The sequence below is a fragment of the Phyllobates terribilis genome, unplaced genomic scaffold (assembly GCF_046119375.1).
Source record: "Phyllobates terribilis strain yellow unplaced genomic scaffold, ASM4611937v1 Scaffold_5__5_contigs__length_657084704, whole genome shotgun sequence".
Taxonomy (NCBI): Eukaryota; Metazoa; Chordata; class Amphibia; order Anura; family Dendrobatidae; genus Phyllobates; species Phyllobates terribilis.
Window position 1 is genome coordinate 255,038,788 of NW_027362765.1, and position 26,044 is coordinate 255,064,831.

The 26,044-nt window shown below is 43.3% G+C and overlaps 2 protein-coding genes across 2 annotated transcripts in view; both read right to left on the reverse strand.

Annotated features, from left to right (window-relative positions):
• Positions 1-7,883: 7,883 nt before the first annotated feature.
• Positions 7,884-8,909, reverse strand: LOC141271105 (heat shock protein 30C-like). The gene has a single exon (XM_073681209.1). The coding sequence runs from the start codon at positions 8,638-8,640 to the stop codon at positions 8,011-8,013; it is 630 nt and encodes a 209-aa protein (XP_073537310.1). The 5' UTR covers positions 8,641-8,909; the 3' UTR covers positions 7,884-8,010.
• Positions 8,910-15,161: 6,252 nt separating this feature from the next.
• LOC141271536 (polycystin-1-like) overlaps positions 15,162-26,044 on the reverse strand; it is a 238,287-nt gene continuing 227,404 nt past the window's right edge. The window contains exons 43-47 of the mRNA XM_073681591.1: positions 20,632-20,803; positions 20,264-20,551; positions 20,028-20,153; positions 16,854-17,129; positions 15,162-15,820 (exon numbers count right to left, since the gene is read on the reverse strand). Of these exons, the coding sequence (XP_073537692.1) occupies positions 15,191-15,820; positions 16,854-17,129; positions 20,028-20,153; positions 20,264-20,551; positions 20,632-20,803 (1,492 nt within the window). The 3' untranslated portion in view covers positions 15,162-15,190. The remainder of the gene's footprint in view (positions 15,821-16,853; positions 17,130-20,027; positions 20,154-20,263; positions 20,552-20,631; positions 20,804-26,044) is intronic.

Consider the following 26,044-nt stretch of genomic DNA (forward strand, 5'->3'; position numbering starts at 1 on the left):
TGCAACCTGATGGAGGTCAGTATAGATGGACTAATAGAATGATGCTATGCCCAAAAGGTTTTACTTCACTAGGTGCAGTAAATAAATTGGTATTCTATACACAGGTGGTGTAGCTTGCAACACAGATAGGCTACTCCACTGACTAACACACTCTGCAATAGGCCAAAAAGGATTAGCTTTGCTAGATTTAGCCAAATGCTGTGAAAAAAACTTGCACAGCACTGGTGTAGTGAGCTGGCCGGCTCTGGCTGTTCTGTTATAATTGATATAGAGCTTGTTACAGAAGTGATTACACAGGATGATGTTGCCACCTTGTGGCCAGAGGTTGCACCTGCGCAGGGTGTGATGACAGAGAAAAAGACTGAGCCTCCTGTGTCCCGCCCTAGAGAGTCACGTGACCAAAGTGGGAAGCAGGAAAAAGCGCGCGAAGAATCTGCTGTGGTCTGTAAAAAGAGCCAGGACGGTGTGCAGGCCCTCGTGTGTGGCGCAGGAGAGACTCTCAACGTGATTTCTTCTATCTGACATCATATCCTCGGTGCCTTCCCCAGCTTCTGCACTGCTGAAGGATTCAGCTGTTACACTCCCTGCTACTGGAGTGTGGACTACATAAGGGGACCCACCAGAGCTTCTATCCGGATCAGAGAGACTGTAAGCGGGACCTCTGGCGAGAGTATCCCTTCCTTTCTTTCCGCGAATTCTGCTGTTCCTGTTTTTTTTTCCGGCTGGGACGCCCTCCTGCAAAGACAGACAGGCCTGCGACGGGGGACACATCCTTCTGGAGTAAAGGACTGGTAACGTGTGAGTAGGGACAGTGAGGGTCAGCTTATCAGTACACGTTATTACTGTGCATATTTACGGTTGTCATTTATTGTTTTTCTTTGCTGTGTTAAAAAAATGTATACGAGTAAAGATACGGTTATCAAGATAGAGTCTGTGTGTGGGGATCTTGCTGGGCCAGATCATAGATACCAATGCGCGGCCTTGCCCGCGGTCACTTCATCGGCACAGACCTGCCTGGCGAAAACTGATAGGAACTGATATAACTTAGTCCTGAAAAGGACTGCAATTACAATTAGTCTTTACTCCCACAATCTATCTATTTAAGAGCACAGACCTGCCTGATAAAAGTCGTAGGAAATGCTGTAACCTAGTCCTTAATGGACTGCAATCACAACTATTCCCTACTCCCAAGCGATCTGTAGATTTGTGCGAAAATTGGCTTGAAATTAACAAGGTATAGCGCACACAGCAACAGCGGTGCCGTCTAACACGCAGCTGCAGCAGTGAGAAAATGGTGACGACGGGGAAAATGGCTTGGTCTTATAGGGCAAGGACATGTGACATACACTGCCAATGACACATGCCCTTGCTTGTGTGAAAAAAAGCACTTCGCTCCGTGTGTGCGCTGCTGATGGGCTGACAGATTGCACCTCCCCACTGTAAATGAGGGAAAGAGAAAAAAAATGGAGATCTTCATTATTCCTGCAGAGATCCATCCCCTGCCCCTCCCCCCACCCCGCTGTACACTCAAACTGCGTATTAACATTAATTTTCATCATTACTGAGAAAAAATCCAGTTATGATTTTGGTGCACGAACAGTTATCGAACATAACCTCGAACAGCCGCATTTTTTTCAAATCGTTCGTGTTTGCCGAACGGCTCGAACACCGCCCAAAACAGCTCGAATTTGAGATTGGCGAACAGTTCGAGTCGAACAACGCTCATCTCTAATGATTGTTACCTCGCCACCAACACAACAGGGACTTGGTGCTCCTGGATGCGCAACACACATGAGTGCCTTCTTGCTGCACTACCTGCAACATGACCCTCGAATTGTGAGAATTAGAAATAATCCTGACTACTGGGTTGCCACACTGTTAGATCCCCGGTACAAAAGTAAATTTGCAGAAATTATTCCTGACATAGAAAGATATGCACGCATGCAGGAGTATCAGCAGAGACTGTTGCAGAATCTTACATGTGCTTTTCCCCAAAACACTAGTGGTGCACGTAGTGAATCTCACAGTTTCAACTTGCCAACCGTGGGACCGTCGAGTGTTCAGCACTCAAAACGTAACAGAAACACAGTATCTGCTGGTAACAGCAATATTGCGGAATCATTTCACCACTTTTTTAGCCCATCTTTTGCAAGGCCACAGGAGACAAGAAGTCTGACACATAGTCAACGCCTAGAGACGATGGTACAGGAGTATCTCCAAGTAAACATTGAAGCCATGACTGTGTCACTGGACCCTTGCTCTTTTTGGGCTTCCAATCTGGATAAATGGCCGGAGCTCGCCACTTACGCCTTGGAGATCTTGTCATGCTCTGCAGCCAGCGTTCTGTCTGAACGTGTGTTCAGCGCTGCTGGTGGTGTGCTGACAGATAAGCGCACGCGGCTCTCCACTGATAATGTAGACAGACTCACGTTCATAAAGATGAACAAATCATGGATCCGAAATGACTTTTCTACCCCTGTGTCATCCTGGGGAGAGTAAAAGCTTGATGATTTGTTAAAATCACCTCACCAACCGTTTTAAGCTTTCAAATTACTAATCATGTTTATCTGTATCTTGGCTGGAAAATAATTTGGACTTTGTAGCAGTGTGCAGTACTGATTCTATTAGGCCATCTATACTATACTCCACCAGATTTAAAATTACTAATCATGTTTATCTGTATCTTGGCTGGAAAATAATTTGGGCTTTGTAGCAGTTTGCAGTACTGATTCTATTAGGCCATCTATACTAAGCTCCACCAGCTTTCAAATTAATAATAATTTTTAGCTGCATCTAGCCCGGAAAATAATTTTGGGGCTCCTAGATGCGCAATACACATGAGTGCCTTCTTGCTGCACTACCAGCAACATGACCCTCAGATTGTCAGAATTCGAAATAATCCTGACTACTGGGTTGCCACACTCTCAGATCCCCCACACTCTTCGATCAACCTTTTCATTTTAATAAAGAAGAAAAAAATGGTCATTTTTGAAATTATAAGCATAAGCAGGTTATTACAAACTGAAATCAAACAGTTTTCAACTCAAAACTTTATTCTAGGTGATGTTACATTTGCACATAGGACCACTTGTTCGAAAGGAGCTTCTAAACTCTCTCGTCCATTGAATTTGTCAGGTTTTGGATGGTTTCTGCTTCAATTGTTTTGCATGAGGACGGAATACCCTCCCAGAACTGTTGCTTAGATGTGAACTGCCTCCCGCCATCATAGACACTCCTTTTGATGATGCTCCAGAGGTTCTCAATGGGGTTGAGGTCAGGGGAGCATGGGGGTCACACCATAAGTTTGTCCCCTTTTATGCCCATATCAGCCAGAGATGCAGATGTGTTATGTGCAGCATGAGACAGTGCATTATCGTGCATGAAAATTATCTTGCTGCGGAATACACGGTTCTTCTTCTTGAACCATGGCAGGAAGTGCTGTTTGAGAAACTCCACATACATTATGGAGTTCATCTTTACCCCTTCAGGGATCCTAAAGGGGCCGACAATCTCTCTCCCCATGATTCCAGCCCAAAACATTACTCCACCTCCTCCTTGTTGGCGCTGTAGCCGTGTTTGCATGGGGTGTCCATCAACCAGCCATCCTCCACTCCATCCATCTGGACCATCGAGCGTTGCACGGCACTCATCGGTGAACAAAACAGTTTTGAAGTCAGTCTTCATGTATTGTTTGGCCCACTGGACCCATTTCTGCTTGTGTACAGTGGATAGAGGAGGTCGACAGGATGGCTTACGCACAGCTGCAAACCTCTGAAGGACCCTGCATCTTGTTGTTCGGGGGACGTTGGAGGCACCAGCAGCTTCAAAAACTTGTCTGCTGCTATGACAAGGCTTTTTTGCCGCTGCTCTTTTAACCTTACGCAATTGCCTGTAGGAAAGAGTCCTCAATTTTCCCTTATCAGCACGCACACGTGTGTACTGTGAATCAGCTACATACTTCTTGATTGTGCGATGATCAGGATGAAGTGTCTTGGCAATGTTGATTGTAGTCATGCCTTGACCTAAACACTGAACAATTTGTTGCTTCTCAGCAGCCGACACATCCTTTTTCTTTCCCATTTTGGCAGAAAATGTAGGCTGCTTAATAATGTGGGACAGCCTTCTTAAGTAGTCTTGCCTTTCATTGGACACACCTGCCAAACGAATTAGCACAGTTGTCTGCATTTGCTTACAGTGATATAAAGAGCCCTGACACACATCACCATCAATGAGTTTAACTGACAAACAAACAAATTCTTCCCTTATCACTCCTAAACACTTTTTGCATAATAATTTGAAACACAGTGTACATCTGCTTTTCCACAAAACACCAGTGGTTCACGTAGTGAATCTTACAGTTCTAACTTGCCAACCGTGGTCTGTATAGAGTTGTTCAATAGAGGGCCCAAAATTAAGATAACATAGATGGGAGAGGTCTCTATGAATAGGAATTCCTAAGTATTGGATACCCTGTGAGGGCCAGGCAAAGGGAAAGTTGGACTGGATGGAATCCTGAATGGATTTGGGGAGGGAGACATTGAGGGCCTCAGACTTCGCTGCATTGATTTTAAAATTTGACCATGTAACAAAGTGATCTATTTCAGCCATAACAGCAGGGATGGATATATGTGATTGAGTGATATATAATAGGACATCATCAGCAAATGCAGAGCACTTGTACTCGGTGCCTCCCACCTCAATCCACCTAATATTGGGGTTATGGCGAATTGATGAGAGCAGGTGCTCTGTCACTAGGATGTATAAGAGAGGGGACAGAGGACATACCTGCCTTGTCCCATTGGTGATTATGAAAGGTGATGAAAATGTTCCATTTATCTTCAGCCTAGGTGACGTATTGCGATACTGGGCCGTGATTTTGGCTATAAAAGGGTCCCCTAGACCCGTACCCCAAGCTTTTTAAGAGAATAATATATGGCGTGCCAGGAGACTCTATGGAAAGCTTTCTCAGCATCCAACGAGAGTATCTAATTACAAATTTTTAACTGCATCTAGCCCAGGAAATACTTTGTGCCTAGTAGCAGTGTCTGCTAGTCAGCGGATTATCCCAGCTGTTAAGCAAGCTACACCACCTGTAGTTTGGACACTTAATTTTTTCAAAGGAAATGCTTCGGGCCCCCGGGACACTCAGTGAAGAGCATCGGGAGGCACCCCAAGGCACAGGGGCTGGGACTGGCGGTAGGACGCCTTGCGGTGGACCGCCAAGCTTGATCCTTATAAAAGCTTTTTAACTGCAGCAGCTTTAGTGGACGCTACTAGAGCTGGAATTCCCGCAGCTGCTGGCATCAGACTTGCCCTCCAATAGATCCTTGTAAAAAGATTTAAAGTGTACTCATTCAAATTAGAGAGACAATTTAAATTAAAAAGCTTAGACCTGCCTCCACCGCAGGGGGGCTCGCTTGACCCACCAGCGGACAGGCACCAGTATTGGGAGAGGGGGGCTGGCCATCAGGGTCCACCGCAGCTCTGGCACAAACCCAGCGACACGGAGGTCGCACGGGCAGGAACGGACTGGCCGTATCAGCTTTGCACTTTTTTGGTTTTAGAAGGGCATGACATGCCTATATCTGTGTCTCCCCCTTCTTTTACTCCTCCACCTCTTTTCTTTTCGCATGACTATATGTACTTGTCACTTTTCCATGTGTTAGTTGTGTCTTCTGAGCAGTTTGACAGCTTTTGGACACCTTTGAAGGTGTTTTCTATGTGTTTCTATGTGTTTTTGTTTGCCTGCCATTGGTTTTAACGGTGTTCGAAGGTGTTCGACGAACAGTTCGGCGAACATACGGGTGTTCGACGAACCGAACCGAACTCGAACACTACGGGGGTGGCTCAACACTACTCCCTACCTATAAAACACTCTCTAAAAAAAGATGTAATTTACACTGCGACGTCCGCTACTCTAGCTAACTTAAAAAAGAAAAAGTCCCTTGGCACAAACTCTAATCAGCAGCATTACTGATCAGAGCGCTGCATCCATGGGAATAGCACGAATGCTCAGCGCAGGACTCCGTGCACACAAAGAAAGCACAAAAAAGGAGATTGAAGAACAGCTGCTGTTGTGATCATAGATCAGTCAACAGCAGCCAGCACATAGCAGGAGATCACAGCACAGGAGATGCAGTAGCAGGAAGCACAGCAGGAGATCGCAGCACAGGAGATGCAGTAGCAGGAAGCACAGCAGGAGATCGCAGCACAGGAGATGCAGTAGCAGGAAGCACAGCAGGAGATCGCAGCACAGGAGATGCAGTAGCAGGAAGCACAGCAGGAGATCGCAGCACAGGAGATGCAGTAGCAGGCAGCACAGCACAGCAGGAGGATCGCACTGAACACCAATGATTCTCTCTCTCACGTAACACAGGGGGGTCTAACAACTGCTCTGCCAGCCAACTCTGAGGTAAAGATGGCATGCAAGAGTGGTGTACGCTAGTTTTGTGGTTACCTGGGAGAGTTTTATATTCTGTCTGAGCTCCATTCTCACATTAGGTTATGAATAAGAAGTATCACTTCGAAATGCGTCAACCAGGACTTTGAAATATTTCCTTTGGGACTTTCTCTTCAGATGATGGATTACTAATGGAATAACTTTTTGTGGACTGTCATTATGTTTATATAGCTTCCCATGGCTGGGTGTCCATAGTTGGGCCCCGGTCCTGCTCAGCCGTTATTCACATTGAGGTCATTTTTAAGACATGGTAGGTTTTAATACTAGATGTCAGGACCGTCCCGATAGGGTACACCTTGTCATTGGGATCGGTGGGATGGATTTTACAATTTTTTTTTAAATCAAAAACAGTGTTTACTAAGTCCCCTATGTTATTTATATGCACTATTGCTTTTAATTCACAGCACGGTATATGTTCATTTTGATTCTATCTTAGGTTTTGTCTGTTTAATGACCAGTGTGAACATGCTCTTACATGTTCCATGTATACCAACTTATACTCCAGTTCATTTCTTTTGGTTTTGCTTTAGGTTCCTGCACTCAGTTCTGGCAAGGGTGTGGCTTTCCTTTCTTTGATCTGGGCATTATATTTATATAGCTTCCCATGGCTGGGTGTCCATAGTTGGGACCTGGTCCTGCTCGGCCCTTATTTACATTGAGGTAATTTTTGACACATGGTAAGGTTTTACACTAGAACTTAGTACTGTTCTGATTGGGCACACCATGTCACTGGTGGGATGGCATTTATGCTTTTATTGTTCAAAAACAGTGTTTATTAAGTACCCTATGTTATTTATATGCACTATTGCTCTTTACTTACAGAAGGGTGTATGTTCATTTTCTTTCTATGGTAGCTTATTTAAGGTAAAAGTGAAACATTTCCAATATTAAAGTGGTTGTCCACTAAACGGACAACCTCTTCTCAATCACTATATTTCCCCCATGTAAAATAATAACAGCTATACTTACCTCCTGTGAGGGGCGCCCTTCCAGCAACCTCAGTGCCTGCTTTCCCATGGGTCACTTGGCGTTGCTATTTCACACAAGCCCTGCAGCCAATAAGTGGCCATTTCACTCTCACCTCCCTCGGACATAACTGAGCTGAACGCTGTCACTTCTTCAGGTGTCGGAAGGTGAGAATGAAATAGCCGCTTATTGGCTACAGAGCTCCAGCAACATAAGAGTGTCACAGGAGCCCTGGGAGAGCAGGTGCCGAGATTTCTGGAACGACTCCCACCGGAGGAGAGCATAGCTGTTATTATTTTACATGGAGAAAAAGTAGTGATTGAGATGAGGTTATCAGAGTAGTGGACAACCCTTTTAAGCAACAGATTTTTTTTATAATGGCTGCTTTCAGTTGCAAACCCTAAATCTCAAGAATAACATATTGCTTTTATTAACCCACACAATGGAGAAACAAAAGTGAAATATGTTTCACGTTTAATGGACAAATAAAAAATAATTAAGAGTAAAAAAAATTAATTCAAAATGCCTTACAATTTACAGACATTGTTAGAAAGACACTGAGTAGGATAACTGTCCATATGGAGTCAGGAAGAACCCGGTCCTTCCTCTCCCTCTGGGTTACTGCTCTGGATCTCCGGGGGGCTCAGTTGTCCATCTCCGGGGCTCTGGGTGATAGGAATAGATCTTTCTTCAGTAGTCGGCAGTGCCAGTCTAGGAGCCAGAAAGTGGAGCCGGCCATTGTTGGACAGGGAGCACACAACGTCCTTAGGGCTGACGTCCTGCGGGAGCTCCGCTTCTCTCTTCCACTCTTTGTACTCATGGAAATAGCCGCCATTCTCCGTCTCCTTTTTCTTGTCATGCTTTCCTGATACAATGAGTCTCCTGCCTTCTGTTCTCACTGTCAGCTCCTCGGGAGAAAAGCCACTGACATCCAGGATGAGCTCAAAGTTTTCCTTCCCCTCTTTGCCTGTGGTGGAAGAGTTCTTGTCAGAGGCTGCGGAGCTTCTGCTCAGATCGGCTCTCCGTCCCATGCCCTGCGCCAGGAGGTGGTGAGCCTGGTGGACACACTGCATTCTCCTCTCCATGTCCTTCTTCATCATGTCATCCTCCAGGAGGCCAAGCATGAGCTGTGCAGCCGGCCAGAGAGTGAGGGCCGGCTCCCGGCAGACACACAGAGGGCTGTATGAGGACCGCAGAACGCTGAGAGGAAACATCTTTGGCTGATTTTGCTGAAGCTTCTTGTCTCGGTTGAGTTGGAGGCAATGTGTCAGCTGCTGCTTTCTTGCTGCTCAGTACTGCAGGCAGTTCTACCTCAGCTTCTTATATATTCACTGCTGAGACTTCTGGTGTCTTCCTGACACTTCCATGTGCTCTCTGTATATGGAGTGTAAGGGAGGGCCCTGTGTACAAACACTGATCATCCATGAGGGGAGGGAAGAGGCGGTGCAGCAGCTTCCAGCATGGACTGGAAAAGTGACGTGACAGGAGGGCGGGAGAGAAGAGTGACTGCTGGAGATTACTAGAGGGTTGTCGCTTGTGTTAACTCACTAACATTATATTAGAAGAAATATATGACATAGTTATGAAAAATATCCATGTACAGGGAGTCCCCAAAGTTTGGACTCATAGGTAACATAGGCAAAAATATAGATTTTCAAGAAATGAAATTTATTAACATTTTATTCAATTGGAAAATTAAATAACTTCTTCAATATGATTTCCATAATTTGCTATGCAAAGTTTGATGCGCTTTGCAAAATTCTATTATAGTTAATTAACCAACTCACCACTGTTTTTGTGTTTTTGTTTTTTGCTCCCCTTCTTCCCAGAGCCATAACTTTTTTATTTTTCTGTAAATAAGGTCATGTGAGGGCTTGTTTTTTGTGAGTTGTACTTTTGAACGACACCATTGGTTTTACTGGAAAACAAGAAAAAAAAATTAAGTGCAGTGAAATTGCAAAAAAAAGTGCAATTCCACAATAGTTTTTTTTTACCATGTTTACTAAATGCTAAAACTGACCTGCCATTATAATTCTCCAGGTCATTACGAGTTTGTAGACACCAAATATGTATAGGTTCTTTTTTATTTAAGTGGTGAAAAAAATCCAAATTTGACAAAAAAAGGCACCATTTTCCAAGACCAGTAGCGTCTCCATTTTTTGGGATCTGGGTCTACGCTAGGGCTTATTTTTTGCACATCGAGCTGACGTTTTTATTGATACCATTTTGGTGTACATGCGATGTTTTGATCGCCCGTTATTGCAATTTATTGCAATGTTGCAGCTACCAAAAAAACATAATTCTGACATTTTGATTTTTCTTCTCGTTACGCCGTTTATCAATTGAATTGTTTTTATATATTGACAGATCAGGCGATTCTGAACTTGGCGATACCATATACTGTATGTGTATTTTTTTATTGTTTTATTTTGAATGGGGCGAAAGGGGGGTGATTTAAACTTTTATATATTTTTTATATTTCTAAAAACATTTTTCTTTCACTTTCCACTTGCTTCAATAGTCTCCACGGGAGACTGGAAGCTGCGATCATCTGATCGCCTGTGTTACACATAGCAAGGCTTCAGCCCTGCTATGTGTAACAAAAGTGCTCATCTGCTATGAGTGCTGACCGCTGGGAGGGGGAAAACTTTTCCAGATGGGTGGTGACCACGGCGGCCATTTTGAAATCGGCCATTTTGGATCCAACTTTATTTTTTTCAATGGGAAGAGGGTCATGTGACACATCAAACGTATTGAGAATTTCATAAGAAAAACAATGGTGTGCTTGATTTTAACGTAATTTTATTCTTTCATGAGTTATTTACAAGTTTTTCTTTGTTTACAGCCATTGACATGTCGCAGAGGTTAACACATGAGGAGCAGATAGAAATTGTGTTGATGTTTGGTGAACTCAGTACCCGGGTCACTGCAGCCGATTTCAATGCAAGACACCCTCCGAGACCACCCATCTCCCATGCTATAGTTAGCAAACTGCTTGCCAAATTTCATGAAACAGGTTCAGTGTTGGATTTGTCAAAATGTGGACGCAAGAAAACTGTCACTAATGAAGAAACATCAGTGGGCTGTCCTAGCTTCATTCAGCAAGAGCCCACAGTGTAGCACTCATCGCATGTCACTGGAGAGTGGCATCAGTCGAACATCCCTTCGGCGGATATTAGCTACTCACAAATGGCACCCTTACAAAATCCAGCTGCTGCAGCATATCAATGAGGATGACCCAGATTGGCACACTGAATTTGCAGAATGGGCAAAACAAAAATTGAAACAGGACCCTCAGTTTACACAGAACATTATGTTCAGTGATGAGGCAAACTTTTTGTGACTGGTGAAGTTAACAAACAAAACCACCGCTATTGATCTGACACTAACCCACAATGGATAGATCCCTCCAAGACTGTTGGAACACAAAAATTGATGGTATGGTGTGGTATATGGGGTACAAAGATGGTGGGGCCATTCTTCATCAATGGACACTTCAATGCCACTGGATATCTAAAATTGCTACATGATGCTGTGTTGCCCTCTTTATGCACTGAAGATGGCACGCTCCCTGAGTTTTTCCAACAAGATGGTGCACCACCACATTATGGGTGTCAGGTCCGAGCATTCCTACATGAACAGTTTCCTGGAAAGTGGATTGGTCGTCGTGGGCCAGTTGAATAGCCACCAAGGTCTCCCGATCTGACCCCCTTAGACTTTTATCTTTGGGGTCATCTGAAGGCAATTGTCAATGCTGTGAAGATATGAGATGTGCAACATCTGAAACAACGGATACTGGAAGACTGTGCTAGCATTTCTTCTGCGGTGTTGCTATCAGTGTGTCAAGAGTGGGAGAAGAGGGTTGCATTGACAGTCCAACACAATGGGCAGCACTTTGAACACATTTTATAAGTGGTCATAAACATGTAAATAACTCATGAAAGAATAAAGTTACATTAAAACCAAGCGCACCATTGTTTTTCTTATGAAATTCTCAATAAGTTTGATGTGTCACATGACCCTCTTCCCATTGAAAAAAATAAAGTTGGATCCAAAATGGCCGACTTCAAAATGGCCGCCATGGTCACTACCCATCTGGAAAAGTTTTCTCCCTCCCATATACTAATGTGCCACAAACAGGAAGTTGATATCACCAGCCATTCCATTATTTAGGTGTATCCATATAAATGGCCCACCCTGTATAAATAAAAATGTAAATGTTCGTTTGTTCAAAATCTTAAATCTCCGAAAATTCTTCACTGATTGCTTTGAAATTTTGACACAACGTTGCATTCGAATACAAGCATGTTTTTATATACCTACTTTGTTTTTTAAATAACGTCGTTGAAGCAACAATCTTGACAGGACCTTTCAAAGTTGAAGATGTCCTCATTCCTTGCATTCCTATGATTCCAACGGATATGCCATTTCAATTTAAGAGATTGCAATTCCCAATTTCGATTGGCGTTTGCAATCACCATCAACAAAGCTCAGGGCCAATCTTTAGAATTGTGCGCTTTAAATCTAGACACGGATTGCTTCTCGCATGGACAATTATATGTTGCGTGTTCTAGAGTCGACAAACCAGACAATCTATATATCTACACAGACAATGGAACAACAAAAAATATTACACCCACAAACATTGTGAAATTAAATATTTTAGAAATGTGCGCTCTTTTCTTTCTTTTCCATTCAACCAGACTGAGCCACAGCAACGCATGGCCGGGTACAGCTAGTATACTATAATTAAAATTCTCTACTGTTCCCTCTCTACTCTAACTGCTTTAATTTTTTTAACCAATCTTTTTTTTTTTTACAACTTTCTGTTTGATGAAATTTCATTTGAGAATCCCCAGTGTATGCTGGGATATTCAAACGAGTCAGAGACAAGGGAAGGGGCACACTACTAATATGAAATTGATACTATAGAGTGCAAGATCATGTAGAGAGAAGGAACCATATAAGAGACAAAGTAAAGCATCGCTTAAAGATGTGCACACCTGGTATAACAGTAAGTAATACAAAAAGTTTATTGAGCACAAGGACAATGGAGTTAAAAACATAAAAAAAAAAACAAATGGTATAATACATCCCTGCGTAATGAAATATGAATATATCAATGTAAGCTACATGTGGGACCAAGACACTCAGAAAAAATGTATATAGATGTGAATGATCTCTTAGCACCATAGGCAACATGCATACAGGATAATATGATAATGATCATAATCAATGATGGCCATCACAAAACAATTATGCAAACATGAAAAAGCCAGGCGCCTGGTAACAATGTGACATGGTTGTCCCAGAATATGGTCCCAGATATGGTCAAGATGGTTATAAGATCACAGTTGTGGGTCAAGTAGAAGTACATGTCACAAGTAAAGTGTCAGGTATTCCCGGATCCCCCAGAGAGAACTTCTGACCAATAAATCATTAATTCTCAGTGTCTGCCAAATCAAGGAAATATCCTGAATCTAATAATGGTGCCAAGCAAAATACTCATGAATGGATAAAGCTTGTAGACTTTACTCCCAGAGATTGTACTGGAAAATACCAGAGAAGGGATATAGGGATACAACCTGCTGTGGTATATAGGGGGACCCCAAAGAGGAAGCTGCAAAGGTATAGCGATGGAGAGAAGCCCCACGCGTATCTCCGTCAGCTGACGGCTTCGTCAGGGAAAGAAGAAATGAAATGTCATCTGTTCCCACCCTGAAATAAAGCGTCATCAGTGACATTGGTTTCAGGGGCTGGGCTAATCACTGATCTAATGAGTATGCATCGGTTGTCAATTCCAATGGATGCTCAGTAGTATCTAATCACTGTGCAATATTCTTTTTAATCACAGTGACAGTGCGCTCCCTTGCCGACTTTGATGAGAAGTGTCGAGCCAGCAAGAGAGCGCACTGTCAGTGAACATTGTAAGGAAATACCCCAGTGAACAGGAAAAGCAGACACCAGCCCCATCTCCGAAAGTGACATCTTGTTTGAGTATCCCAGCATGCACTGAGATTCTCAAACAAAATGTCATCAAACAGGAAATTAAAAAAAAAAAATAAAGCAGTTGGAGTAGAGAGGGAATAGTAGTGAACTTTTAATTAGAGTATATTAAAGAATAGATTAGATTATTATATTAATAGATAGATATTAGGAGTAAACCAGTGTTAGTTTCGGACCACCCTTTTAAAATGTGGTCAATGGTTAAGTCATTGGGATAGAAACTTGAATACTGGGAATTTAGTGTCAGCAATAATGTCACCAAACATAGAATGTGAGTAGTGCCGCCAAGTCCAACATTTTTCCTAGTAATAATTTTATTTCAGTTCTATAAAGAATTCTTGCAAGAATTCACTAAGAAGTTAGATGTAGCTCTCTACAATAATCCTTAAAGAACAAGTCCATATTTAAAGGTATTTTCCTGGCTCTAGACAAATTTCTGCAGTCACTCTATGGGACTAGAGATTACCGAATCAAGGCATTTTCACAATTCCCTTGTATTTCCAGTGCCAACAAGATTCTCCTCCGTTTCTTTTAAATGAACATTGATAGAATAGGTTGAGAATCCAGTCAGCACATGACTACAACTATGCAAATCGTATGGTAGAGGTCATGTTACCCCCCATTCTTGCAAGGAATACAGGGGAATTGTGGGAAAGCGTATATCAAGAGTTTGCTCTAGTAGTTATTTTTGGGAAGCGTACTGTGATCTTTCCAGCATGCAATTTACTGTCATGGAGTGTAAGAAAAGTACAATAATAAAGCTTTCAGTGGGATTTAACCACTATTGAGTTCTGTGATCTTATTACTTTGTTGGCCAAAGCCAAGAGTGAATCGTAAGGGGGAGAAAAGCATATAAAGACGGTCAGGTCCCAGTCATACGACATAAAATAAGTCTCCCTTTTTTGTATACATTCATTTAACTACAAAGTTGCTCAAAAACTGCTCTGTTATGTGTGTGTATTATAGCAGTGACTAGACAAGGCAGAGCTAAAAAGAAATAACAAAACACAACCTACAGCTAACGCTGAAGAAGATAATAAACTTTACCAAAATGTGCCAACATGTCCCTTGAATGTAATCAATAACGTTTCTATTCACTGATAGGATACAAATATCTTCATCATACATGCCTACTCTCTCCAGAGATTGTGCCTACCCTCTCTACATTTCTGGTGAAGTAGCCCTCATTTGACTGATGTAAGTAGTACCATTGGTAAAGGAAGGGGGCTGACTTCTCCTTTGGCTTTCTCAGGTAGAGTATGCTGACAATGATGATAGCAAGATAGTTGTGTAACTGGACTTTATGTGAGGAGAAAGTGTTATATGTGCGTAAAGCTAATTTTACATTCCGTTTTCTGCATGTGTTGGGAAAGCTCCAGATCCATACAACAAACATATATAAATGACTCTAGTCACCCAATGGAGGCCAAAAGTATGCCCCTTTGGCCTTCATTAGGCAGGTATACACCAGTATACCTTTTTTTTTCACATGGAATAATGCAGCAGACTGCACTTTTCCATACAACAGAATCCAGAAAAAAATGCATACCACGTGGTATAATTTTTTAATTTTATTTTATAATGCAAGCCTATTAGTGATGGAAGCCAATCTATAAATATATAGTGAAAACCATCCCAAATTACAGTATAGCAACAATGGATACCGCAAAATACAGGAAGAAAAAACATTATTTTCCTTCATAAAATCCTTTCATACAATTTTGCCTACAATTTTAGTCCTACATACAATATGATGATTCATATTGCATCTTCTGGCTTCTCAGAGTCCCAGGCGCTGCGCTTCTGTGGAATTGGCTGAACTACAAGTTCACTTCGTTTACGAACCCCTGATCTTTCCTCACTGTGGGGTCTTCTCATGGTCAGGAGGATTTTGTTAGTAGCAGAAGCGGGGTACACTAAGAAACATGCACTTTCTGGGTTTGCCCCTTGAAATAAACCGTAGTTATCAGACACGGGTCCCTTATATTTTAGACGAGATAGAGCAGACTCTGAAAACGTACTGTAGGTGCGAGGCAGGTGAAGTAGTCTAGGATTATCTGGGGCTGATGCTGTATCTTTTTGGGTAACTTTGTATGATTGTTGCATTGTTTGCCAAAGTTTTAACTTTTGCTCCAATGTGCACACTTCTCTAAGGACAGAGGTCACTTTATCCATTCTGTCTAGAAGGTCTGTCACTGCTGTTGGAAGGTGATCTACAGCTAGACCAGGTGAAACTAATGGTCTAGGGCTGGTTGGTGATGCCACATCTTCATGCTGAAATGTCAAAACGTGCTTTGATAGCAGTGTCCTAGACCGACTTCGGAATGATGTAGTGAAGGATCTTGTTGACCCAGAACCCAAACCTTCAAATTTCACAGTATGACGATACTAGAAAGCAAAAAGAGAAGATAAGTATAACAGAAATAGAAACACTTTGAGCATATTAATATAAGTACTAGTAATCTTAACCACGATGAAAGGATTCTTTTCAGTTAGAGCAGTCAAATTTTGGAATGCTACACAAAATGAGAAAGGAATGCCAAACAAGTTAATGACAGGAGAATGACGTTTAATAATTTATCCAGGTTATAATGGTCACAAACAAATTTTGGGGGGCAAGATTGCCTACTATTGGTGAAAGAACTCATTCAGCCTCCCTCTGGTTCAGTTATTACTTAAATGGTTGAAATTGATGCATGAGTGTCCTTTTTAACCAAAATAACTTTTTATGTGACTATAAGTGCAAGTTTAGGTTGATCAAGTACCACTTGTCTATTGGTTGGGTGGTTTCTATTTCATAAAGGAGGGACATTATATAGCAAGAATACATAGACATCTGTTTCTAGACATTGAAATCACTTAATCTATGTGAAGTAATCAAAACATCAATTTATAATAACATTAAAAAAGACTGTGAGGATGATACATCAAAGTGTTTATGCCAGAAAACTGGTGTAAATCACACTGATATAGTTACAAGTCTTTGCGCTACATGGAGTTGCGCAAAAAGGTATATACTTTTGGCTTTTTTACACCAATTTGAAGCAGCTCCACCAGAATAGGTAGAGCTTGGGACAGGAAGCGACAGGGTGTGGCTATGCCCACCCATGAAATTCAGCAAAAGTGTCGGTATTTCGTACACCAGAAATGATAAGACATGTGAAACTCATTAAGGGACCTGCACCTTCTAATGAATTTGGCACATCTTATGCCTACACGCCCCTCATTGAGATGGGCATACGAAATGTCAGTCTTAATTAATTGGAGCCTATGTGTAAAGCCCAACAGCACACCTATAATGCCAATCGTAATCAATCTGCATTCTACAAGATGACTGAGCCAAATTCACCTCTGCTGTTCTGTCCACACATCTATATGGATGAAAATGGTTATATGAAGACATTATCATTAAGAGTTTTACCTCTTTTGCTTTATTTACTCCCAACCATAATTTGAACCTTTTGACAAGAAAATCTATCATCTCATGATCTTGAGGTTCCAAGGCTGGGTGGTATTTTTCAGCTCTAATACTGCGATGAATGCTAAGTACTAAAGCACATAAAAGTCCTCTGCACACCATAACCAGGACCAATCCAAGAAATAATCCTGCCAAGGGAATGCGCTTCAGTAGGAAATGAAGACCAAAACCATACCGTAGGGTATGGAGAAAGTCTGTAGATCCTTTTACAATGGATACCTAAATGGAGATAGAAAACAAAATTTTATAGGTGGAAAAAACAAATCCATCAAGTTTAGGGTAAGTTTCTTTTTAAGAAGGTTAAAAGAATTGTCTCATGAAGACCACTATTTAAATAGAAGCCAATCTGTGGATCATTTGGAATCAGCAATCAGAAGAGAGGGCACTTAAAGGGAATCTATCTCGAGATTTTTGCTACCCCATCTGAGAACACTAGCAAAAAAGAAGCAAGACAAAAATATATCTCATACCCTACCATAATTATATATAAATGTAAAGCAAAATTGCATAATAAATATAGGGTACTTAGTGAACTATTTTTGATCAAAAAAAGTATACAAGCCGTCCCACCAGCGGCAAGGTGACCCTAAATTGGGACGGTACCTATACTGCCTATATTAAAAACCTTACTTTATATCAAAGTTGAAGTAATGCATATAAAAGGGTAGACAAATAGGACCGGGTCCCAACTCCAGACCACCTAGGCCCGTGGTAAGCTACATATATACCAATCAGCTCAACAAAGGGCATGCCACACCCTTAAATTGCACAGAATGCAAACAAGTCAAAAAACCAGACAATGTGAACTGAGGTCTAAGATGGCAGACATACAAGAAACAGAGGCATGTTCACACTAGCAAAAAAGAAGCAAGACAAAAATATATCTCATACCCTACCATAATTATATATAAATGTAAAGCAAAATTGCATAATAAATATAGGGTACTTAGTGAACTATTTTTGATCAAAAAAAGTATACAAGCCGTCCCACCAGCGGCAAGGTGACCCTAAATTGGGACGGTACCTATACTGCCTATATTAAAAACCTTACTGTATATCAAAGTTGAAGTAATGCATATAAAAGGGTAGACAAAATAGGACCGGGTCCCAACTCCAGACCACCTAGGCCCGTGGTAAGCTACATATATACCAATCAGCTCAACAAAGGGCATGCCACACCCTTAAATTGCACAGAATGCAAACAAGTCAAAAAACCAGACAATGTGAACTGAGGTCTAAGATGGCAGACATACAAGAAACAGAGGCATGTATATATGCATTACTTCAACTTTGATATACAGTAAGGTTTTTAATATAGGCAGTATAGGTACCGTCCCAATTTAGGGTCACCTTGCCGCTGGTGGGACGGCTTGTATACTTTTTTTGATCAAAAATAGTTCACTAAGTACCCTATATTTATTATGCAATTTTGCTTTACATTTATATATAATTATGGTAGGGTATGAGATATATTTTTGTCTTGCTTCTTTTTTGCTAGTGTGAACATGCCTCTGTTTCTTGTATGTCTGCCATCTTAGACCTCAGTTCACATTGTCTGGTTTTTTGACTTGTTTGCATTCTGTGCAATTTAAGGGTGTGGCATGCCCTTTGTTGAGCTGATTGGTATATATGTAGCTTACCACGGGCCTAGGTGGTCTGGAGTTGGGACCCGGTCCTATTTGTCTACCCTTTTATATGCATTACTTCAACTTTGATATACAGTAAGGTTTTTAATATAGGCAGTATAGGTACCGTCCCAATTTAGGGTCACCTTGCCGCTGGTGGGACGGCTTGTATACTTTTTTTGATCAAAAATAGTTCACTAAGTACCCTATATTTATTATGCAATTTTGCTTTACATTTATATATAATTATGGTAGGGTATGAGATATATTTTTGTCTTGCTTCTTTTTTGCTAGTGTGAACATGCCTCTGTTTCTTGTATGTCTGCCATCTTAGACCTCAGCTCACATTGTCTGGTTTTTTGACTTGTTTGCATTCTGTGCAATTTAAGGGTGTGGCATGCCCTTTGTTGAGCTGATGGGTATATATGTAGCTTACCACGGGCCTAGGTGGTCTGGAGTTGGGACCCGGTCCGATTTGTCTACCCTTTTATATGCATTACTTCAACTTTGATATACAGTAAGGTTTTTAATATAGGCAGTATAGGTACCGTCCCAATTTAGGGTCACCTTGCCGCTGGTGGGACGGCTTGTATACTTTTTTTGATCAAAAATAGTTCACTAAGTACCCTATATTTATTATGCAATTTTGCTTTACATTTATATATAATTATGGTAGGGTATGAGATATATTTTTGTCTTGCTTCTTTTTTGCTAGTGTGAACATGCCTCTGTTTCTTGCATGTCTGCCATCTTAGACCTCAGTTCACATTGTCTGCCCATCTGAGAACAGCATGATGTAGGGACAGGGACCCTGAAGTATCACTTATTGAGTTGCTTGCTGCAGTTTTGAAAATATCATGGTTTTACCTGCTGCAAATCTACCAGCTGTCTGAATGCTGAGCTCTGTTTAACCCGGTACACACCACTGATTGGTGACTTGCTATGTACACTGTGCATAGGCAGAAAACAGCCAGTGAGTGGTGGGGCAAGGTGTTACACAGCTCAATTGTATGGAGGACTACATGACAACAGGATTACTAGAACTTCAGTGATAATCTCCTACTGATAAAACAATGATTTTATCAAACCTACAGCATGCAACCCAGTAAGTGACACATTGTTGGAATTAGAGTCTCCGTCTCTGCTGCTCTCAGATTAGGTGGCATAAACTTGGTGACATAATCCCTTTAAAAAGAATCAGTTAAGTTAATGCCACCCTATCTAAGAGCAATATAAAATAGGTGGAGAAAGCCTGATTCTAAGATTGAGTCACTTACTGGGCTTCTTGGTGTAGTTTTTACATTTGATAGTTTTATGTACAGAAAGGAGCCCAGTATGTGACACAGCATGGGAATCAGGGTATCTGACCCTATTGTGTGCTGCCTTGAGATTGAGAAGTATAAACCTGGTGACAGATTCCCTTTAAATCTGAAGTGTGGTGCCACTTTTAAAAGCATATAATGTATATATTACCTAAAGCAATATTACTTACATAATGAATAAGCGCAAGGAATACAATTGTGATAAAGAACAAGCATCCCAATAGATCCCGCTTTAACTTTTGAAATGTCTTTCCAAAAACTGACCATCTCCGTACAAATCGCAATTGCAGAGAAACCTTTAAAAAAGGAAAGAAACTGATATGCCTTTGCCTTCTTGGTATCTGTATAGTTCATCTGTGTCCTATATTCATAGTTGTCATCATATGACCATTTTAATGAGCCTCACCTTTAGCATGACAAGAAACAGCAGAAAGGCAGACAGCGCTACCTGTATCCGTGATAGCATGGCTACATCATACAGGCTGATAAAAGCCCAAGGTTTCTCATGATAATGGTCTATCACGTACTTAGTTAGCCAAATCCTGACAAAATGCAGAAATCCAGCAGCTCCAGATGTTAGTCCCATAAGAACTTGTGTCCAATTTGGAGAGTAAGATGCATTTGCGGTGCAGAAATCTTTTACAGCAGCCAGCTCCAGATATAAGAAACAAAATGCAGAAAGCAGAAAAGATGACTGTGGAAGATAGAAACAGACTGGTCAACCATCCAGAAGACATGAAAACAATTCATTAGAACCTAAATGAAGATACTTACAGCCAGTAACATGGGTAGGTTCAGACCATTTCTGACCGCTGAGAGGTGGAATGGGAGGATAGTCAGTCTGGAAGGTCTGCTATCATCGAGTGGTGAGAGGTTGAGTTGGAGAATAGTGGAGATGTGAAGGTGGACATCCTTATGATACTGGGTTATCTCTATATTTAAAATACTAAGTGATGAAAGAAAAATAATTACAATCTCAAAAGTTTTGATCAATTAATTTTACGCTAGATCTTTAGGCTATGTTCACACATTATGTTTTTTTCAACGTTTTTTGATGCAGATTTTTTATGCAAATTTTCAGCTGCCTTTTGCAGTACCAGCAAAGTCTATGAAAAAAAACAGAATTCTCTGTTCACACATCATAGCTTTTTTTCGTTCAGGATTTTGTGCCTTGCATGTTTGTGAAAAAAACACATCAATATTTGTATCAGCGTTTTTTTATGCCAAAATGGTTTGGGGGTTCTTTTTTTTCACAGAACTTTAATGTACAGTACAGACCAAAAGTTTGGACACACCTTCTCATTTAAATATTTTTCTGTATTTTCATGACTTTAAAAATTGTACATTCACACTGAAGGCATCAAAACTATGAATTATCACATGTGGAATTATATACTTAACAAAAAAGTGTGAAACAACTGAAAATATGTCTTATATTCTAGGTTCTTCAAAGTAGCCACCTTTTGCTTTGATGACTGCTTTGCACACTCTTGGGGTCCGAGGCTGTCAGAGTTGCAAGCCCTGCAACAGATAACCGACCTGCGAGGGATTTTAGGTCCCTTGGCCTGAGAAGCCTGGAGGCTCCGCCACACAGAGGGACCGGTACAGCACGGAGAAGCAACAGGTACCTAAGGCCCGAGTCGCAAGCCATACAGGCGTAGTACACGGCCAGCTCAGGGACGTGGGCTATCACACCACGAAAAGGGGGATAGTCAGCAAGGGCAGAGAGGGAACGGTAGGCCTACCCACTCACCCTGACCAGTGGGGCTCGCCCGAATGCCCTCAGACACCCAGGCCCATTCCTACCCTGTACTCCTGGTGGATCAGTGATAACATCTGCAGTAAAAGACCCTGGACTGCATTATTGGACTCTGTGTGATTTCTGCTGAGCCTGCACCATCACCCCCAGCATCCTATTACACTGCCCTGAGGCTACACTCTTCCCGTGGGGAGTTATCCTGTCCCTGTGCTGCATATCTACATCAGCCTCAGCGGTCTGCCTTGCAGCGGCGGTCCTCCCTGACCGCAATCCACGGGTGGCGTAGTCGGACATTCAAAACCTACAAATACACTGCCACAGCATTTGGTCTGACCACCCTGAGCCACGGGATCGGGTTGCCACTACTACCCCCATCATCACACTGAAGCCCGGTTCCGAGTGCCCCACGGCCCAGGGGACGAGTTAGCTTTGGCGTAGTCGGCAGGATTGTGGCCAACCCGCCACAAACGGGTATTGCGTTTCTGAAAAAGACTGTACACGTACCTTAAAAAGAGGTTTCCCGCCATCCGGAGCCGTTTCCCGCCATCTTCGGTCGTCTCCCGCCATCTTCAGCTGTTTCCCGCCATCTTCAGCCATTTTCCCGCCATCGGACGCCATCTTCAGGACGCCGCGCGGGAAGAAGAGGGGCGTGGACGTCCAAACCGTGCGAGACCTGAAGCCCCGCCCTACGCACCGACGCTGCGCAAGGTCCTGGAAGGAGAGAGAGCGACGCTGACGTCATCAGGACGCGACGCAAGGTCCTCGCCCGGAGCAGCACCAGCGGAGCCGCGGCCTACAGAAGAGGATCGACGGAAGGTAGGCCACACTTATCTAGGGGGGAGGAAGATGACGGACGCGGAGGGACCTTCTACCACCAGCGTGGCTGCAGCAGCGGTGATGCCGTTCTCAATGCTCTACATCCCCGGAGCAGCCTGGCTGCCCCAATACTCAGGGGAATCCCATACCTTAACTGACTTTAAGGAAAGACTGCACAGTTTATTTAAAGTTTATCCCCTGACAGAAGAACAGAAAGTGAGCATTCTGACGGGGCAGCTAACCGGTGCAGCCCAGCGGGAAGTGAAATCATGGTCAGATGAGGAGAAAAGGACTGTAGAGGACATTCTGACCCGGCTGCGGAGTACCTTTGATACCCGTACCTCAGCCGAAATCAAAATGCGGTTCTATGGCTGTAAGCCGTGAGCCCAAGATAGTATCAGAGACTATGCCTTGAACCTGCAAGAAGCTCTGGGAGCAATTAAACAAGCTGACCCTGGCAGCATGCAGGACACTGTTGACTGACCAGTTCATAGAAGGTCTGCTGTCCAGCGCCCACAGAACCCAGCTGCGCCTCATGGCCCTACAGAACCCCGATTTGACTTTTGCGCAGTTCAAGGATAGGGCTATCCGGGTGCTTCGAGAACTCGCACCAAGTGACGCTGTAGCTTCCCAGCGCTCTGCCATCACTTACCACCAGGGGGCGGCGCCTTACCCCGCAGACCTTGTGGGGGCTGATGCACAGGCCCTAAATCCATCCCATCCTGCAAACCTGCCCCATCAAGTCCAAGAGCTAACAAAGAGTGTGGCTGCACTGACCAGGACCGTACAGTCGTTGCAGGTGGAACCGTCAAGACCAATCAAGCTGGCTTCCAGTCCGGAGGATGTCCCATGGCGTCGACAGAGGTGGATCCCGTCGTTCAGAGGGAGGCCCGCCGACCGTTACACTGAGGATGGACAGCCGATTTGCCGCCATTGCAGTCAGCCAGGACACATAGCAAGGTACTGTACTTTAAATGGGTCCGACCTGGGGCAGAGGGCCAACCCCCAGGCATAAGATCATCAGGCCCGTCTAATTGGCGTGATAAGTACGTGGGGGGACGCCCGATCTTACCCGTAGTGCTGGACGGTATCCCCATGAGTGCACTACTGGACACCGGGTCTCAAGTGACTACCATCCCCTACATACTTTTCAAGCGGTACTGGAGTGACGCTGACATAACACGCTATCCAGACGATGACTTAAGCATCATCGCCAGCAATGGCCAACCCGTGCCGCAGGTGGGGTTCAGAGAGATGACCATCAAGATTGGTAAGGTGGAACTGCCGGCACAGGGAGTGATCATTGTGGACATTGACCGTCGTGAAAGTCACCCTAAAATAACCTTGGGTACTAATGTGATTTAAAACTGTCTTTCAGAAGTAATTGTGATTTTGCAGCAGGTGGCGATGAATGCGAGCTCCAGCCATCAGAGGGTCCTCCAGAAAGAGATAAGAGCCCTGATGAGACGGCAATAGGTAGAACTGTCTGGTGGTGAGATCAGCAGCGTGAGGATGAGCGACCCGTTCCCCATTGCCATGCCTCCCAAAAGTGAAATGATGATCTGGTGTCGGACTGCAATTGGGTTAAGAGGGAGAGACTACCAAGCCATGGTAGAACCCGTGTACTCAGACAGAAGGCCCATCATTTTGACAGCCAGGGGGGTGGTTGATGTCCGCCATGGAAGGGTACCCGTCCGGATCTTAAACATCGGGGAAAGGGAAGTACACTTGCCCCGGTACGCTACGCTAGCCAAATAGTTTGCCATCGAACACAATGCTATCAGGGTCGTGGAACCCTTGCCTCCATCTCCCCCGGTGGAGGGTAATGGCTCCCAGAAACACAAGGAGGACTGGTGCAGAAACTCCATGTGGGTGCTGACTCCACTCCCCTGCACCAAAAACAAGGAGTTACATAGTTACATAGTTAGTAAAGCCGAATAAAGACTTGCGTCCATCAAGTTCGACCTGTTAGTTCTGTAATTGCTAAAGTTGATCCAGAGGAGGGCAAAAACCCCAAATGATTTAGCCAATCTTCACCTGAGGAAAAATTCCCTCCCGACTCTGAAACCAGCAGTCAGAATAAATCCCTGTATCAACCTACTATTTTATTCTATTTTTAAGTATATGCAGAAATCTGCCTGGTATCTAGAAAAGCATCCAGTCCCCGCTTGAACTGGTTTAGTGAATCCGACATTACCGTCTCCTCACTCAGTGAATTCCATATTCTCACTGCTCTTACCGTAAAGAACCCCTTCCTATGCTGGTGCTGAAACCTTTTCTCTTCCAGTCTTAGTGAGTGCCCTCTTGTTACCGTAATATCCCTCCTTTTGAACAAATCCCGGGCAAGGTCTCTATACTGTCCCCTAACATATTTGTACACATTTATTATGTCCCCCCTCAACCTTCTCTTTTCCAGGCTGAATAGTCCTAGTTTTGCCAACCTCTCTGGGTATTGCAGTTCCTCCATTCCCCTTATTAATTTTGTTGCCCTCCTTTGTACCTTTTCAAGCTCATTTATATCCTTTCTATATATTGGGGCCCATAACTGAGCACAGTATTCCAAGTGTGGTCTGACCAGTGCTTTGTACAGTGGAAGAACAATGTTCTCATCCTTTGCAGCTATACCTCTTCTGATACATCCCATTACCCTGTTTGCCCTTACAGCAGCGGCCTGACTTTGGGCACTCCAATTTAGTTTGCTATCAATCAAGATGCCCAAGTCCTTCTCCATCTCTGAATTCCCCAATGGTTTCCCATTCAGTGAGTACTGGTGACTTCCATTTTTCCTTCCCATATGTATGACCTTACATTTCTCCTCGTTAAACCTCATTTGCCATTTAATGCTCCACCTACCCAGCTTATCCAAATCCCTCTGTAGGTCTTCACTATCCTCTACCGGGTGGTTCAGAAGTACGAGAGAATTTTTAGTAAGCACCCGCTAGACTTCGGCCGAGTAAAGGGAGTAGAACACCACATCCCCACCGGGAGCCACCCACCAATAAAAGAGAGGCACAGACCTGTACCCCCTGCAAATTATCAGAACGCAAAGGGCATGCTGAGAGAAATGAAAGAAATGGGGTCATTAGAGACAGCTGTAGCCCCTGGGCAGCCCCCTTGGTTCTGGTAAAAAAGAAAGACAGTACCATGAGAATGTGCGTGGACTATAGACAAATCAATCGTATCACCCATAAAGCCGCGTACCCGTTACCTAGGATAGAGGAGTCTTTAGCCGCACTAAAATCAGCTAACTTCTTCTCTACTTTGGACCTTACTAGCGGGTACTGGCAGGTTCCTGTGGCAGAGGCTGACAAGGAGATGACCGCCTTCACCACTCCGATGGGATTGAGCGAATTCAACTGTATGCCATTCGGGCTCTGCAACGCGCCCAGGACCTTCCAGAGGCTGATAGAATGCTGTCTAGGGCACCAAAACTTCGAGACGGTCCTACTTTACCTGGACGACGTGATTGTCTATTCGAAGACTTACGAGGACCATCTAAAGCACCTGGCCGAGGTGTTCGAAGCCCTAGCAGCCTATGGCCTAAAGGTGAAACCCTCAAAGTGTCACCTGTTGAAACCAAAGGTCCAGTACCTAGGACACGTGGTGAGTGCA

Excerpts from the sequence above, each read along its gene's own strand:
- LOC141271105 (XM_073681209.1), bottom strand. The coding sequence starts at position 8,640 with ATGTTTCCTCTCAGCGTTCTGCGGTCCTCATACAGCCCTCTGTGTGTC.